The sequence below is a fragment of the Anabrus simplex genome, chromosome 1 (assembly GCF_040414725.1).
Source record: "Anabrus simplex isolate iqAnaSimp1 chromosome 1, ASM4041472v1, whole genome shotgun sequence".
Taxonomy (NCBI): Eukaryota; Metazoa; Arthropoda; class Insecta; order Orthoptera; family Tettigoniidae; genus Anabrus; species Anabrus simplex.
Window position 1 is genome coordinate 1,365,345,117 of NC_090265.1, and position 13,392 is coordinate 1,365,358,508.

Here is a 13,392-nt window from a genome sequence, read left to right on the forward strand (position 1 = left end):
TTACAGATATAATTCAAGGGTATGCTCCACAAGCAGGAAATACAGATATGGATCTAGAGGAATACCTTGAATATCTGGAAGGCCATATACAGGACAAACAAGTTGTGATTATAGGAGACCGAGATATTTTCGTAGACTTTTGTAGAAGAAATGAGCTGATCATTGGTAACACACGGGTTTCGAAAGTAAAACAGAAGATAAGATATAGTTGGGATAACAAAATCAAAACTCTGATAGATTAAATTTTGGTCGAGAAAGGTAACAGGAAAATGTTGGTAGATGTAACAGCCCTCCCAAGTGAATCTTTTCAAGGAGATCACAGAGTTGTGATAGCTAAGTTAACGATGGGAAAGATACAAAAGATGACTGAGATTAAGCAGAGAAAACTAAGGGTATGGAAATTGCAGGAGAATGAAATAAATGAAGAGTTCCAGACACACATTAAAACAAGTATACCTAAGGAAGACATCGGAAGGGTCGAAGAAGATGGGCGTACTTTAAAACAGTCATGGTGGAGTCTGCAGAAAGACCTGTGGAAGAGTATCAGGAAGGAAGAAAGATCAAGAAACCCCCTGGTGGAATGAGAGGGTAAAAGATATAGTTAAACGGAAGAAACAAGCTTGGAAAAGATGGCTAAGAAACAGAACAACAGAATGCAAAACAGAATACAGGCATTGCAAGAAAGAGTGCTCTAAAGTGGTTCAAGAAGAGAAAAAGAAATGCTGGAAAAAATTCATTGAATCTCTGCAAGAAGATACAACCGGAAGCTAAACGGTCTTATTCCAGTGGGTAAAAAAGAAGAAAAACTCAGGTGAAGGTGCTAACTTCATTAAAAATGAACAGGAGGAAGTGATGACACAGAAGCAGGATATATTGCAGAGGTGGGGAAAATACTCTGAACAGCTTTAAACATGCAAAATACCTCGGTACAAGGAGAAATCGAAGAATCAGATTTAGTACAGATGGAAGATAAGGAAAACGAATTGTCCATAGCAGAGATTGACTGGGCCACTAATAGAATGAAACGAGGCAAGGCAGCTGGAATTGATGAGGTCACCATAGAAATGATAATAGCAGTACGAGCAGTTGGTCTACAGTAGTTGTATAGACTCTTCAGAGCGATATGGAGAGAAAAGACTGTTCCAAAAGAGTGGACGAAAGGTGTCATTATATCAATTTTCAAGAAAGGAGACAGAAAGCAATGAGAAAATTACAGAGGAGTGACACTGATACCTCATACAGGTAAGAACCTTGAAAGAATCTTGGATAAACGAATAAGAGACAAAGTAGAGGGAAAATTGCCAACACTAGTATAGATTCAGAAGATGCGTCAAATGATAGAAAGGTATTGGGAATATGGAAAGGACATGGTAGGAACATTTCTAGATGTTGAAAAGGCATATGACAGTGTCCCCAAGAATTTGGTATGGAAAACATTGACAGAGGCACAGATTGGGAATGAAACAATGCAGATAGTAATAGCATTGTATCAAAATTGCAAAAGCAGTGTTAGAACCAAAGTGGGTCAAACTGAATGGTTCAGAGTTGAGACAGACTTAAGACAGGGAATTATATTGTCTCCCTTACTCTTCATTATCATAATGGACAGAATTCTACATAATATCAAAGAGAAGATGATGGGCAAGCAAGTAAAGTCTATGTGCTCTTTGCTGATGACATTGTAGTTTGGGGGGATAGTGAAGAGGAAGTACAGACATAAGTTGATTTATGGAATGAGGAGATCAGAAATTTTGGAATGAAGATTAGTACTGCGAAAAGCAAGACTTTGATCATGACAAGAGGTAAGAGAAAATCCAGGGGAGTGATAAAAATAGGAAATGAACCTCTTGAAGTACTAAACATTTTTAAATATTTGGGCAGCATGATGTCACAAGATGGAAATTTTTATCAAGAAATTTATTTTAGAATACAACAGTCTCCAAGTTTCTACCAGTGTGTGAGAGACATTGTTTGGAACAAAGATGTGCCAATGAAGTGAAAGAAGGTTTTCAACCCGTTCTGTTATGGGGTAAGTTTTATTGTTTTCCTATCTGATTATCCATTCATCAAAGTTGACACATTTTCAATGGGTGTATGGGAACAGTGAGAAGGTGACCCTGCTCTCGTTTACTGAAATGTTGCATGCAAGAAAGACAGCAACCCTTGTGGGACTCACCCTGTTCAAAAACAGTAGGAAAAAATAAATTGCATTGTTATCTTCATCCCTTTTCAAATTATCTATCTTCAAAGAAAATGTTTGCACAACTCATTTAAGCTGTATTGAGAGATTAATTTTACATTCACTAACATTTAAGTAAAAACTAGGGAACTGTACCCTTTCTAATATACATATGACTAAGTCTTCATTGCCATCGTATCCAGAACGGAACTTTATATGTGACCCGTTGCGCAGAAAAGGATCCAAAGTTAGTAATGGAAATTTTACAGCACAGGTGAACAAAGTTGTCTGGAGTGTAAAAAACATATTTCAATGTTTTGACTTCTTGCGCTACCTATGGATATTCTCAACTAACCAAGTTACACAGCAGTTTGAGTATTCGCCACTCGACGTCATCAAAACTTTGCATAAATGGTAAGAAAATTAGTGAAAGCTGCAATTGTGTTTTTCTTTTACGTTTTTTTTTTTTTTTTTTTTTTTTTTTGCTATTTGCTTTACGTCGCACCGACGCAGATAGGTCTTATGGCAACGATGGGACAGGAAAGGTCTAGGAGTGGGAAGGAAGCGTCCGTCGCCTTAATTAAGGTACAGCCCCAGCATTTGTCTGGTGTGAAAATGGGAAACCACGGAAAACCAGGGCTGCCGACAGCGGGGTTCGAACCCACTATCTCCCGAATACTGGATACTGGACGCACTTAAGCGACTGCAGCTGTCCAGCTTGGTGAGTTTTTCTCAAAATATAATTTTCTTAATAGAAATTGTTGTGTGACCTCCGCCTGGAAGCTCCGCAATCCGCTGCCACATGGAATCTACTCGATGCTTCGAGTGTACGGACTGCAGTGCTCTGACGTATATTGTGTGATGTCAGCCAGCATGTATATATTGGGGCGACGTCTTTACCGCTCCAGGCATTCAGCTGTGTCCAGCGATCAGACTACACTGTATGTCAGACACGGAGGCACCCTCTTAAAAAAGTGTACTGAACAGGTGGACTAATTCTGATCGGGAGGTTTCACCTCAGGACAACTACGCCTCAAGATACCCGCCTCCCGTGTAACTGACATACACCTGCTTAGCATTCTGCTAACACGAACTTTGCTCCAAGTTCCCTTCAAATTTCTCAAACTTCAGATAGCCATCTGCTATCGTGAACATTCACTCCTGTGGACATCCTATCTCATCACAATAGATCGCATTGTACATATAGAATTCAGATTGTATATATGTATGTATTTCTCCGACCAACAGTCAACTAGCTTATGTTGTTATCTAGCGTGTACAGCATTCCAAGAAGCAAGTCTTAATTCCTTTCATTTTGTACATATTGTATGAAAGACTGCAAACTAATAAACTTTTATGTTGTGTTTTGTATATCGTGCTTCTTGTATACAACAGAAACAGTCAATATTTAATACATTCTGAAGTAATGCACCTACAAGCATGAACTATTTCTTAAAATGCTCCGTACCTTATGCCAATTTTAGAACTACAAAAAATTCAAAAAATGGAAATCAACTAGGTCCCTTTCTGCACAATGGGTCACATATACCTACGTAAATACCACAGCCTATATCTACTATACTTTGTAATCTAAATGCCTTACCCTCCTCTTCCATTCTCGTTCTACTGCTTTTCTCTAAAATTATGTGAATAATCCTGGGTTCCTCAAGATGTGTGCTAGCAATCTGCCCCATCTACTAAAATTTTTCTCAAGCCGATTCCGGTATTAAATTTCTCTTATAAAATTTTGTCTTGCATGAGTCAATTCTAGCCTGTGTCATATACATTTAATTTATTATCAGAATACCATAAATCATTTTCCTGAAGATTTTCTGTCTTTTTTTTTTGTCCTAATATATTTCCAGAATCACAAAAATGTTCTTTTATATAACTAATGGGCATTAAATACATTCTGCATTCTGTGTTTAAAGGTGATTTAGTTTAAGCTTAGTTTATTTGTTATAAATTGTGTTTGACCAGATGGAAATATTTTTTTCACATTTCACATTCTAAGTTATAGAACAAATGTTCCTTATTACACAGTAATTAGGTTGCATTTATAGTAACCAATATTCCATTCCACACTACGTTTGTCTTATTATATTAGCTTCATTTAGCACACATAGTTCAGTGAAATATTCGATGGTCCTAGGATTGAAAACTCTTCCATATACTGTTTTCAGTAATGCCCATTTGTTGCAGATAATTTTTGCCCACGGTCACATTACTCATAGTTTTTTTTTTCTTTTGCAAGAGCATACTAAATAAATTCAATTTATATTTAAGAGTGTAATTCAAGAGACCCAATGCCAGTACATTTACCTCCATTTACAAGGACAATTCTGGCATTTTTAGTGACACTTAATACCAACTGTAGTTGAAGGGATATAAAAATAGAGCCCTGTAAAACTCTAAGAACATAAACTAAGCTGAAAGATGGTGAAAGCAGGAAAAAAAAAAAAAAAAAAAAAAAAAAACTGATGAAAGCATATATTGTATTTCTAATTAATTTCTACTCACATGCCCTGCTTTTTATCAAGTTCTGATGGGAAACAAACAGAAAAAATTCGAACAGCTCCATCAGAGAAAGCAGCAGCCAGTAAACCTAATCTCTTTAATCTTCCTTCATCACATGGGTCAGTATCATAACACCCTGATGGACACCATTCAAAACACCATACAACACCATACTCGTGTGCGATTCCAAGTACAAATTTTGGAGGATACAGAGGCCTGTGAACAAATAAAACAAGACCAAAACAGTGCTAAATTTATGAATTACAATTACAAGCATAATATTATACTCACAATGACTATTTTTGTTTTTTGAAAATGCTATTTGTTCGGGATATCAACCTAAGAGATCTTTTGCCCCTACTTGCAACATGCGCTATGAACCTGCGTGTAATTGGAATGGAGGAAGTGTAGAGTGTTGAATGTGAGGAAAGGAACGTTAAGGACAACACAAATACCCAGTCCCCAGGCCAGGGATATTAATCATTTACAATTAAAAACCCCTGACCCAGCTGGGAACTGAAATCGGAGCCGCTGGGTGACAGGCGGACGCGTTGCCCCCTACACCGCAGGGCCAGACATGACTAATTTACTACTATCTGTATTTGTACAACTTAATTGTTTAAAAATGTGTTTTCTTTTGTGTTATTTTAAGTTGTTTAAGATATTTTTTACTTAATCTTTTAATATATGACAGAACTATACAAGGCCAAAGAGCTAGTTACAAATAGAGGATTGTGGTGGTGATTAGTAAATTCATAGAGGCTTGCAAACTGAATGCTGAAAGACATAATGTATGTATGTATGTATGTATGTATGTATGTATGTATGTATGTATGTATGTATGTATGTTTCAACATATATTTAACTAGAAAAATTATATTAGTATTAATATGATATGATATTAATACTCATTTCTTGATAAATATTAGAACATACAAAACTGTGTCATGCAGGATTTGCTAAGAGTCTTTATGAACATCCAGTAATGTGTAAAAGTAGCTATATCAGATTGGTTACCATTCACAGTTAGCATTAATGCTCTTTCAAGGGCAACACAGTGCACTCTTTTGCTCACTCAAGATATTTCAGTAGCTCTACTATAGTTGATGTAAGTGTGAACACTTTATGGTGTTGAAGAGTGAAGGGAAATGTGACAAAATATGGAGGTAAACAATAATCACAAATACTGGAGGCATTCTCCACTTTGTAAAGACTCAAAACATATGAAATGAAAGATTTTAAACCAGGGTGTCATTACAATCAATAGTTTGCTAGTTAAAAGTTTAAAAGGTGTTACTGAAAATAAATTCAGCACTCTGTCTGGTAAGGGTTCATGGTTTCAAAATGACTACACCTGAATTATCAAAAGTTAGAATATGTTACTTTATGAGCTGACAGCAACAAAGACCAAATGTTAGAATTGATTGAATGGACACCTAATATGTTCTTTTATGGGCTGCCAGCAACAAAAAGGCGAGCCATGGATTTTCACTCCTTCAAATATTCATCAACCTTAGGCAGGATAGAACCCACAATCTCGAAACAAGAAATCAGTTCACCAACCACTCAGTCACCGGCACCAATGTTACAATGCCAGCATCTTGTAATACAAGACCTGTTTAAATAACAGGATTTTGAACTGCAATTTCAGTCTGATCTCTTCAACTTACTGAAACCATCATTCTTTCAGGGTGAATTCCAGTTTGGGAAATAAAAAATGTCTGCCAGGGCTAGATTGGGTAAGTAGGGTAATGGAGAAGCATAGTTGTCTTCACGTCCATTAAAAATCACATGAATCAACACTGATGCATGAGCTGCCGCATTCTCATAATGGAGGCTTCAAAAGTTGTTTCTAAAAAAAATTTTGCTCGTTTGTTTTCCTCCTGACATTTTCTCTCTAACATCTTAAGACTTCAATAATCACAATAATAATAATAATAATAATAATAATAATAATAATAATAATAATAATAATAATAATAATAATAATAATAATAATAATAATAATAATAATAATCTACCACACTGTTGTCCTCCCTGAAGCACCCTACGCAACTGAGACATCAACACTTACCATTAACATCAAGGACATTGAGAAAATTGAACAACAGATACTGAGGAAGATATTCAGGCCCAAGTTTCAAGAGGGTAAATGGATGCGAAAAAGCTCAGAAGAACTCTACGCATTAACTGAGCGATTCACTTCAGTCGCACGCAAACAGCATACAAAATTTTATGGACATTTAGCACGAATGGATGACTCACGACTGACTAAGAAAATATTTCTTATTATCAATGGAAACCGACAAAGCAAAGTTCGCTGGCTAGTGGATGCACAAAAGGACCTCGCAGAAGTCGACGTTGATCCAATGGCAACCACAAGGAATGCATACAGACAAAAGATCAACAGCCATAAATTTGCACCTAAGAATCCATCTGAGAAAAGCTTGAAACTCAAAAACTCACGGACACAAGAAAGACGGCAGGCCCATAGTGAAAGGATGAGGAAGTTTTGGGAAGATAAGAAGAACAAGAAGGTGAAGAATACCAGTGCTATTTAATGGTTCCACGTGCTCCCTAAAGGGCTAAACGAATGTGTGTATAAATAATAATAATAATAATAATAATAATAATAATAATAATAATAATAATAATAATAATAATAATAATAATAATAATAATAAGAAAAATGCTTTACATCCCACACTTTTTTTAAAGGGTTTTGGAGACAGCGAGGCACCCGAAATTAGTCCTGCAGGAGTTTTTTAATGTGCCGATAAAACTACTGACACAAGGCTGACATATTTGAGCACCTTCAAATATCACTGGAATGAGCCAGGATGGAACCTGTCAAGTTCCAACAGTCTGAGCCACTCATCCCAGTGTTAAAACTTCAAGATAATAACAGCAGTTCATTGTTTGACCCTTAGATACAAATTCATGGTGCACAAAACCACGGATGTCAGAAAAGACTACAACACTTTCACAGTCAACCTGACATGCAGCATGTTCTTCAGTTTCAGCAACTGCCATAAAGTGTCTTCTTCATTTTGTATGTCTCTGTAACTATTTTCCCCAGTTTGTAACAAACGTGAATGTTAACATACGCTCATAATATTTATATATCTCGGCAATCACAACACATACTCAACATACTCGCAAACTAACAATTGCTGAGAAAAATGAATTGTCTCAGAAATGTGTAACAAATGGCTAATTACTGTACTTCGAAAGGATACCACTACTCAGCATCACTTACCAGAAACTGCCCAGATTTCGTATTTAGTATTTTCAAAGTACACTTATTTTCTGAACATGTCTTGTGTATAAGAATTCCTGCAAAAGTGTTCTGCTATCATCAGAAGAGTAACAAAGTTCTTCATACAAGCAAGGTTTCCAATTCAATGAACATTCAGGAGTGAGAAAAACAGTATGGTGCAATACTGTACAAGAATCAATTTCTTCAAAGTTTCTTTTAACCAGATTACCTTACATATGATGCTGGGATGGCACTTTGATGGGGATAAAGACCAAATATGTTTCCAGTTTATAATATCAATAAACAATAATTGAGATAAAAATGAAATTATCCTGGCATGGTCTCTGAATGGTTAAATGGTATACATATCTTTCCTATCCAGAGTGCATTTAGTCTACTTATTTGCTACAAGTAAAGCATACTCCTATGACTAAAAGACAATGAATCACATAAGGAACTCACTGCCGAACATTTTCCAGTGGTCCAAAATTCCATATTTGAATGAGACCTTTCCCCTCGTACTTCTCATGACTGTAATATCTGTCATCCATTCCTCTATGACAGCTCACAGCTAAGAACTGATCCATATTAGAACCGACCTTAATTGCAGAAGGAATAGGCAGAGGACACCAAGCAAGTGCCCAAACAGGTCCTCCAGTGAAAAACACCGGGACACCTGAAACAGAACAATATTAAAGAAAAGACACACTGCATAAATCTCAATAAAGGTATAAAACTGATAAAAGGACTAAGGGAAATTTAATAACACGGTAGATAGGAGTATCTACAGCTGGCACTGTGACTACAACTGATCCCTAAGAATAAATTAGATTGAAGTATCAAAGATTTAATTTCTGTTAATGTAACCACAGTGCCAATCTACCTTCTAAAATACATGAATGCTACTGTTTTTTTCTTTTCTTACTGGTTTTATGTCACACATACAGGTCTTATGGCAATGATAGGATAGGATCAAGCTAGGTCTGGGAACGAAGTAACCAAAGCCTTAATTAAGGAACAGTCCCAGCATTTGCCCAGAGTGAAAATGGAAAAGATAAAAGAAAGGGAAAAACAAACAAAAAAACAAACAATCTTCAGGGCAGAACAGTGGGGGTTGGAATCCACCATCTCCCAAATGCAAGATAACACCTACAATGCCCAAATGTGCAGCCAATTTGCTTGGTACTTATGCATTTTTCTTGCCTCATTTGTGATTAGGAGTGTATTCTGCAAAGACATGTGCTATATGGCAGTAAATTGTTGGAATGTGTTGCAGAATGCCTAAGGGAAGTACAGTTATTGTACTATTAATAAAACAATACAGTTTGTAAGACTATCACTTCAGGTTATCAGGATCCTTAAAAGTAAACTGACTACGCAGAGAGGTAGCGTGTTTTATTACTGTAGGTGAACTATTGTCCGGTCTAGAAAGCCAAGAATAATGGCCGAGAGGATTCGGCGTGCTGACCACTCGACACCTCGTAATCTGCAGGCCTTCAGACTGAGCAGTGGTCGCTTGGTAGGCCAAGGCCCTTCAAGGGCTGTAGTGCCATGGGGTTTGGTTTGGTTTAGGTGAACTAGTGGGCTATGCGAGGGGTAACATAACCATGATACCACATGTTAGTTAAAAGAATGGTTTATTCAACATCCCAACATCTCTGTACAAGTTTACTCTTCTAGTACACAGCTTACTATGTCGTAACTCATGCACAACTACCATCCAACTGTTCACATATCCAACTGTACACGTATTCAACAACTGTACATCTACTACTGCTGGTTCCTCCTACTACTGACACATATGAATATAGGTACACAGCTGATCCAAGGAGTCTATACATTCTCAATGAGTAAATGCCTCAACCAAAGAGTATACGATATGAGGAAATATTGACCCTCAACTTTCCCCCCCGCCTCGATGTTAAACACACATTTTTACATAACCTCAACATCTCAATATCTTAACAGTTTACCAAACCAAGACCTTTCATACAATTGTCAAGAATTACATAGTTCACAGGCTTAGTTAACATATCAGCTAGTTGCTTGTCTGTTTCGATATATTCTACATGTACATGTTTCTTTTCCACTTGATGTTTTACAAAGTTATTCTTAATGTCTATGTGCTTCATTCACTTCTGATCTGGATTATTTACAACCTTTATTGTACTCTGATAGTCTTCAAATATTGTTATACACCCTGTATCAGTATTTAAGTCTACCAACACTTTTTTCAAGAACATTGCCTTTTCAGTAGCTTGACACAATGAGATTAATTCTGCTTCTGCAGTGCTTGACACCACAACACTTTGCTTCTTACATTTCCATACTACCGTGTTATTAAGCACCTTAAATACACATCCTGTAGTTGACTTACGATCAAAGTCTCTAGCAAAGTCTGCATCTGCATAACCAGTTAACACATCACAGTTGTTTGATTTACAAACTTCAGTCTTATGTCCAAAGTTCATTTTACATATCGAAGTACTCTTTTTAAAGCTAACCATAGCTCATCAGATGGTTTCTTTTTTTTTGAAATCTACTAAGATAGGACAATGCAAAAGCTATGTCAGGTCTTGAACCATTTGTTGCATACAAAACTTTTTTTTTTGCTAATGGCTTTACGTCGCACCGACACAGATGGGTCTTATGGCGACGATGGGTCAGGAAAGGGCTAGGACTGGGAAGGAAGTGGCCGTGGCCTTAATTAAGGTACAGCCCCAGCATTTGCCTGGTGTGAAAATGGGAAACAACGGAAAACCATCTTCAGGGCTGCCGACAGTGGGGCTCGAACCCACTATCTCCCGAATACTGGATACTGGCCGCACTTAAGCGACTGCAGCTATCCAGCTCGGTGCATACAAAACTGAACCAATACATGATCTACATAATGTTTCCTTATCAGGAGTAATAACACAATCTTCAATGATTCTAAAATTATTGTCCATAGGTGTTCTTACTGATCTACACTCAGACATATTAAATCTGTGCAAGACACTCATCAAATAGCTTGTCTGATCAATGTAGCCTACAGACAGTTAACTTTTTCAATGCACATACCTAGGTATTTAAGATTAATGGATACTAAATCCTTCACCTTAAAGTTCAGGCTTAAGAAGTTTTTCAGTTTGTTAATTTCTGCCAAATCATTACCAAAAACTAACAAATCGTCTACATAAACCAACACATACAATATCTTTGATGTACAAGCAATAATCATTCTCTGACCTATGAAACCAATACTCTTCCATTTTCTCCCTAAATTTATACCAATATTTTGGTGATTTACAGAGTCTGTATAGTGACTTTTTCAATTTGAGAACAGAACCAGACTAAACTTCCACACCTGGTGGGAGTTTCATAAAGACATTTTCTTTGATCTCTCCATACAAGAAAGCACTTTTTACATCCATCTGATAAATTCCCAAATTATTTTGAACAGAAACTGATAACAATATTCTTAAAGTTTCTAATTTTGCAACAGGTGAATAAGTATCCATTTATGTTACTCTGTAAAAAACCAAGTGCAACTAATCTTTCGTTGTATAGTTCGGGACAAAACATGACGACCTCGCCTCACACCACTACCCTCCAGTGGCAACCGAGCATCTATTAGGGGCTAATAGGATTTACTACGTCTGCCGTAGTCAGAGTTGCCAAATCATCTACCTCATTAGCACCAAACGAGCCAGAGCAGGAATAAAACCTGTTTATGGAATCTTTGTCATTTCGATGTAAACTGAATTATTATAATTATTATTATTATTATTATTGTAGCTCGGGAATTTAGACATGAAAAAAATAATGTTAATATTGTATAACGGCAATCTAAAGTAGGTTATGAGTTAACGAAGGGCGACCCCTGAATACTTAAACGACCCATAAACTGGACTAGCTCAGTGATAGTGCGACGGGCTAGTAACCCAAAGTCGGGAGGTGCCATGGGTTCAAATCCCACTGGCTGTTCTTGAAATGATTTCTGTAGTTTTCCATTTCACGTAAATGCCAGAACATTATAAGGCTGAAATAGAGACATGTAAACAATTTTAAAAGTGAAAATAATATTTTATTCATACTGAATGAAGAGACAACTGACTTATTATTAACTGTTCATAATTAGTATAATTATTGGCTCCCCCGTGGCCCAGACAGTAGCCGGTGATAGTTAAGGGAAATCAATACCATTTAAGGCGTTAACTCCCACTTTAGGGTGTTTGGCAAACCATAAAAAGTTTCAAATAGGTTGGATTAGTGTTATTTATTTACTTTATTATCTATAAATATTTGCCGGCCCTGTGGTATAGTGGTAGCGTGCCTGCCTCTCACCCGGAGGCCCCGGGTTCGATTCCCGGCCAGGTCAGGGATTTTTACCTGGACCTGAGGGCTGGTTCGTGGTCCACTCTGCCTATATGATTAGAATTGAGGAGCTATCTGATGGTGAGAAAAAAGCGGCCCCGGTCTAGAAAGCCAAGAATAATGGCCGAGAGGATTCGTCATGCTAACCACACGACACCTCGTAATCTGCAGGCCTTCGGGCCAAGGCCCTTCAAGCGCTGTAGTGCCATGGGGTTTGGTTTTTACCAGTTATAACACCGCCATTTCCTAAAACACCTCATAAGACATTTTTAATGTTCCTCACCAAATCACGGTTTGTTTTCGTAATTTAACACCTCTGCCAATCACATTTTTGTCACTTTTAGTTGGAGTTCTTGGTGAAGAAGAAGAAGAAGAATGTACAGACAGCTGATTTAATTCCTCTTTATTACACCGTGATTCTTGATTTACCCAAGGCCGGAAGAATACCGACATATTACTGCTCTTGCGCTAAACTGATAAGTTTATTACAAATATCAGTTATTTCATATCTTACTATTAATAATGTTCACTGGGTCACTGCACTGCACTCGGCATGAAGAAAGAGTTAAGACTGAAGAGAGTGGTTTGGCAACCTCCCCATACCAAGCAAGGATCACATGGAGCTCATTAACTCAACAGGGTGCAGGGTGGGATTTACAGCTGGCTTCCAGCTTGCTTCCAAGAACTGAGGTCGTCATGTTTTGTCCCCAACTATACACCATTGAACCGCCTACTTCTTTCTTAGTAAATACCCCCTTAGAATCTATGACCGTTTCATCACTTGTTTTCTTTACTTCTAACCACGTATCATTTTCTTCAAGTGAATGTAGCTCTTCCTCAATAGCTCTTTTCCATTGTAATCTATTGCTACAAAACTTAACATCACTGCAACTTCAAATCAAAAATCTCTTTATTTGCAAATGAGGTGTCTACCTCGGTGGCAAATGGTACACTAAAATACATTATTGTCAAACACTAAATTTTAAATTAACAAGACATGAAGAAAATTTTCCTAGAATACAATATTATACAATTTACGCTAATAATTTGTTCTATTAAACACACACATCATCCTTAATAA

The 13,392-nt window shown here is 37.1% G+C and overlaps 1 protein-coding gene across 1 annotated transcript in view; it reads right to left on the minus strand.

Annotated features, from left to right (window-relative positions):
• LOC136859080 (uncharacterized) overlaps nt 1–13,392 on the minus strand; it is a 357,013-nt gene that overhangs the window by 168,547 nt on the left and 175,074 nt on the right. Inside the window, exons 10-11 of the mRNA XM_067138671.2 lie at nt 8,418–8,631; nt 4,700–4,912 (exon numbers count right to left, since the gene is read on the minus strand). Coding sequence (XP_066994772.2) covers nt 4,700–4,912; nt 8,418–8,631 — 427 coding nt within the window. The remainder of the gene's footprint in view (nt 1–4,699; nt 4,913–8,417; nt 8,632–13,392) is intronic.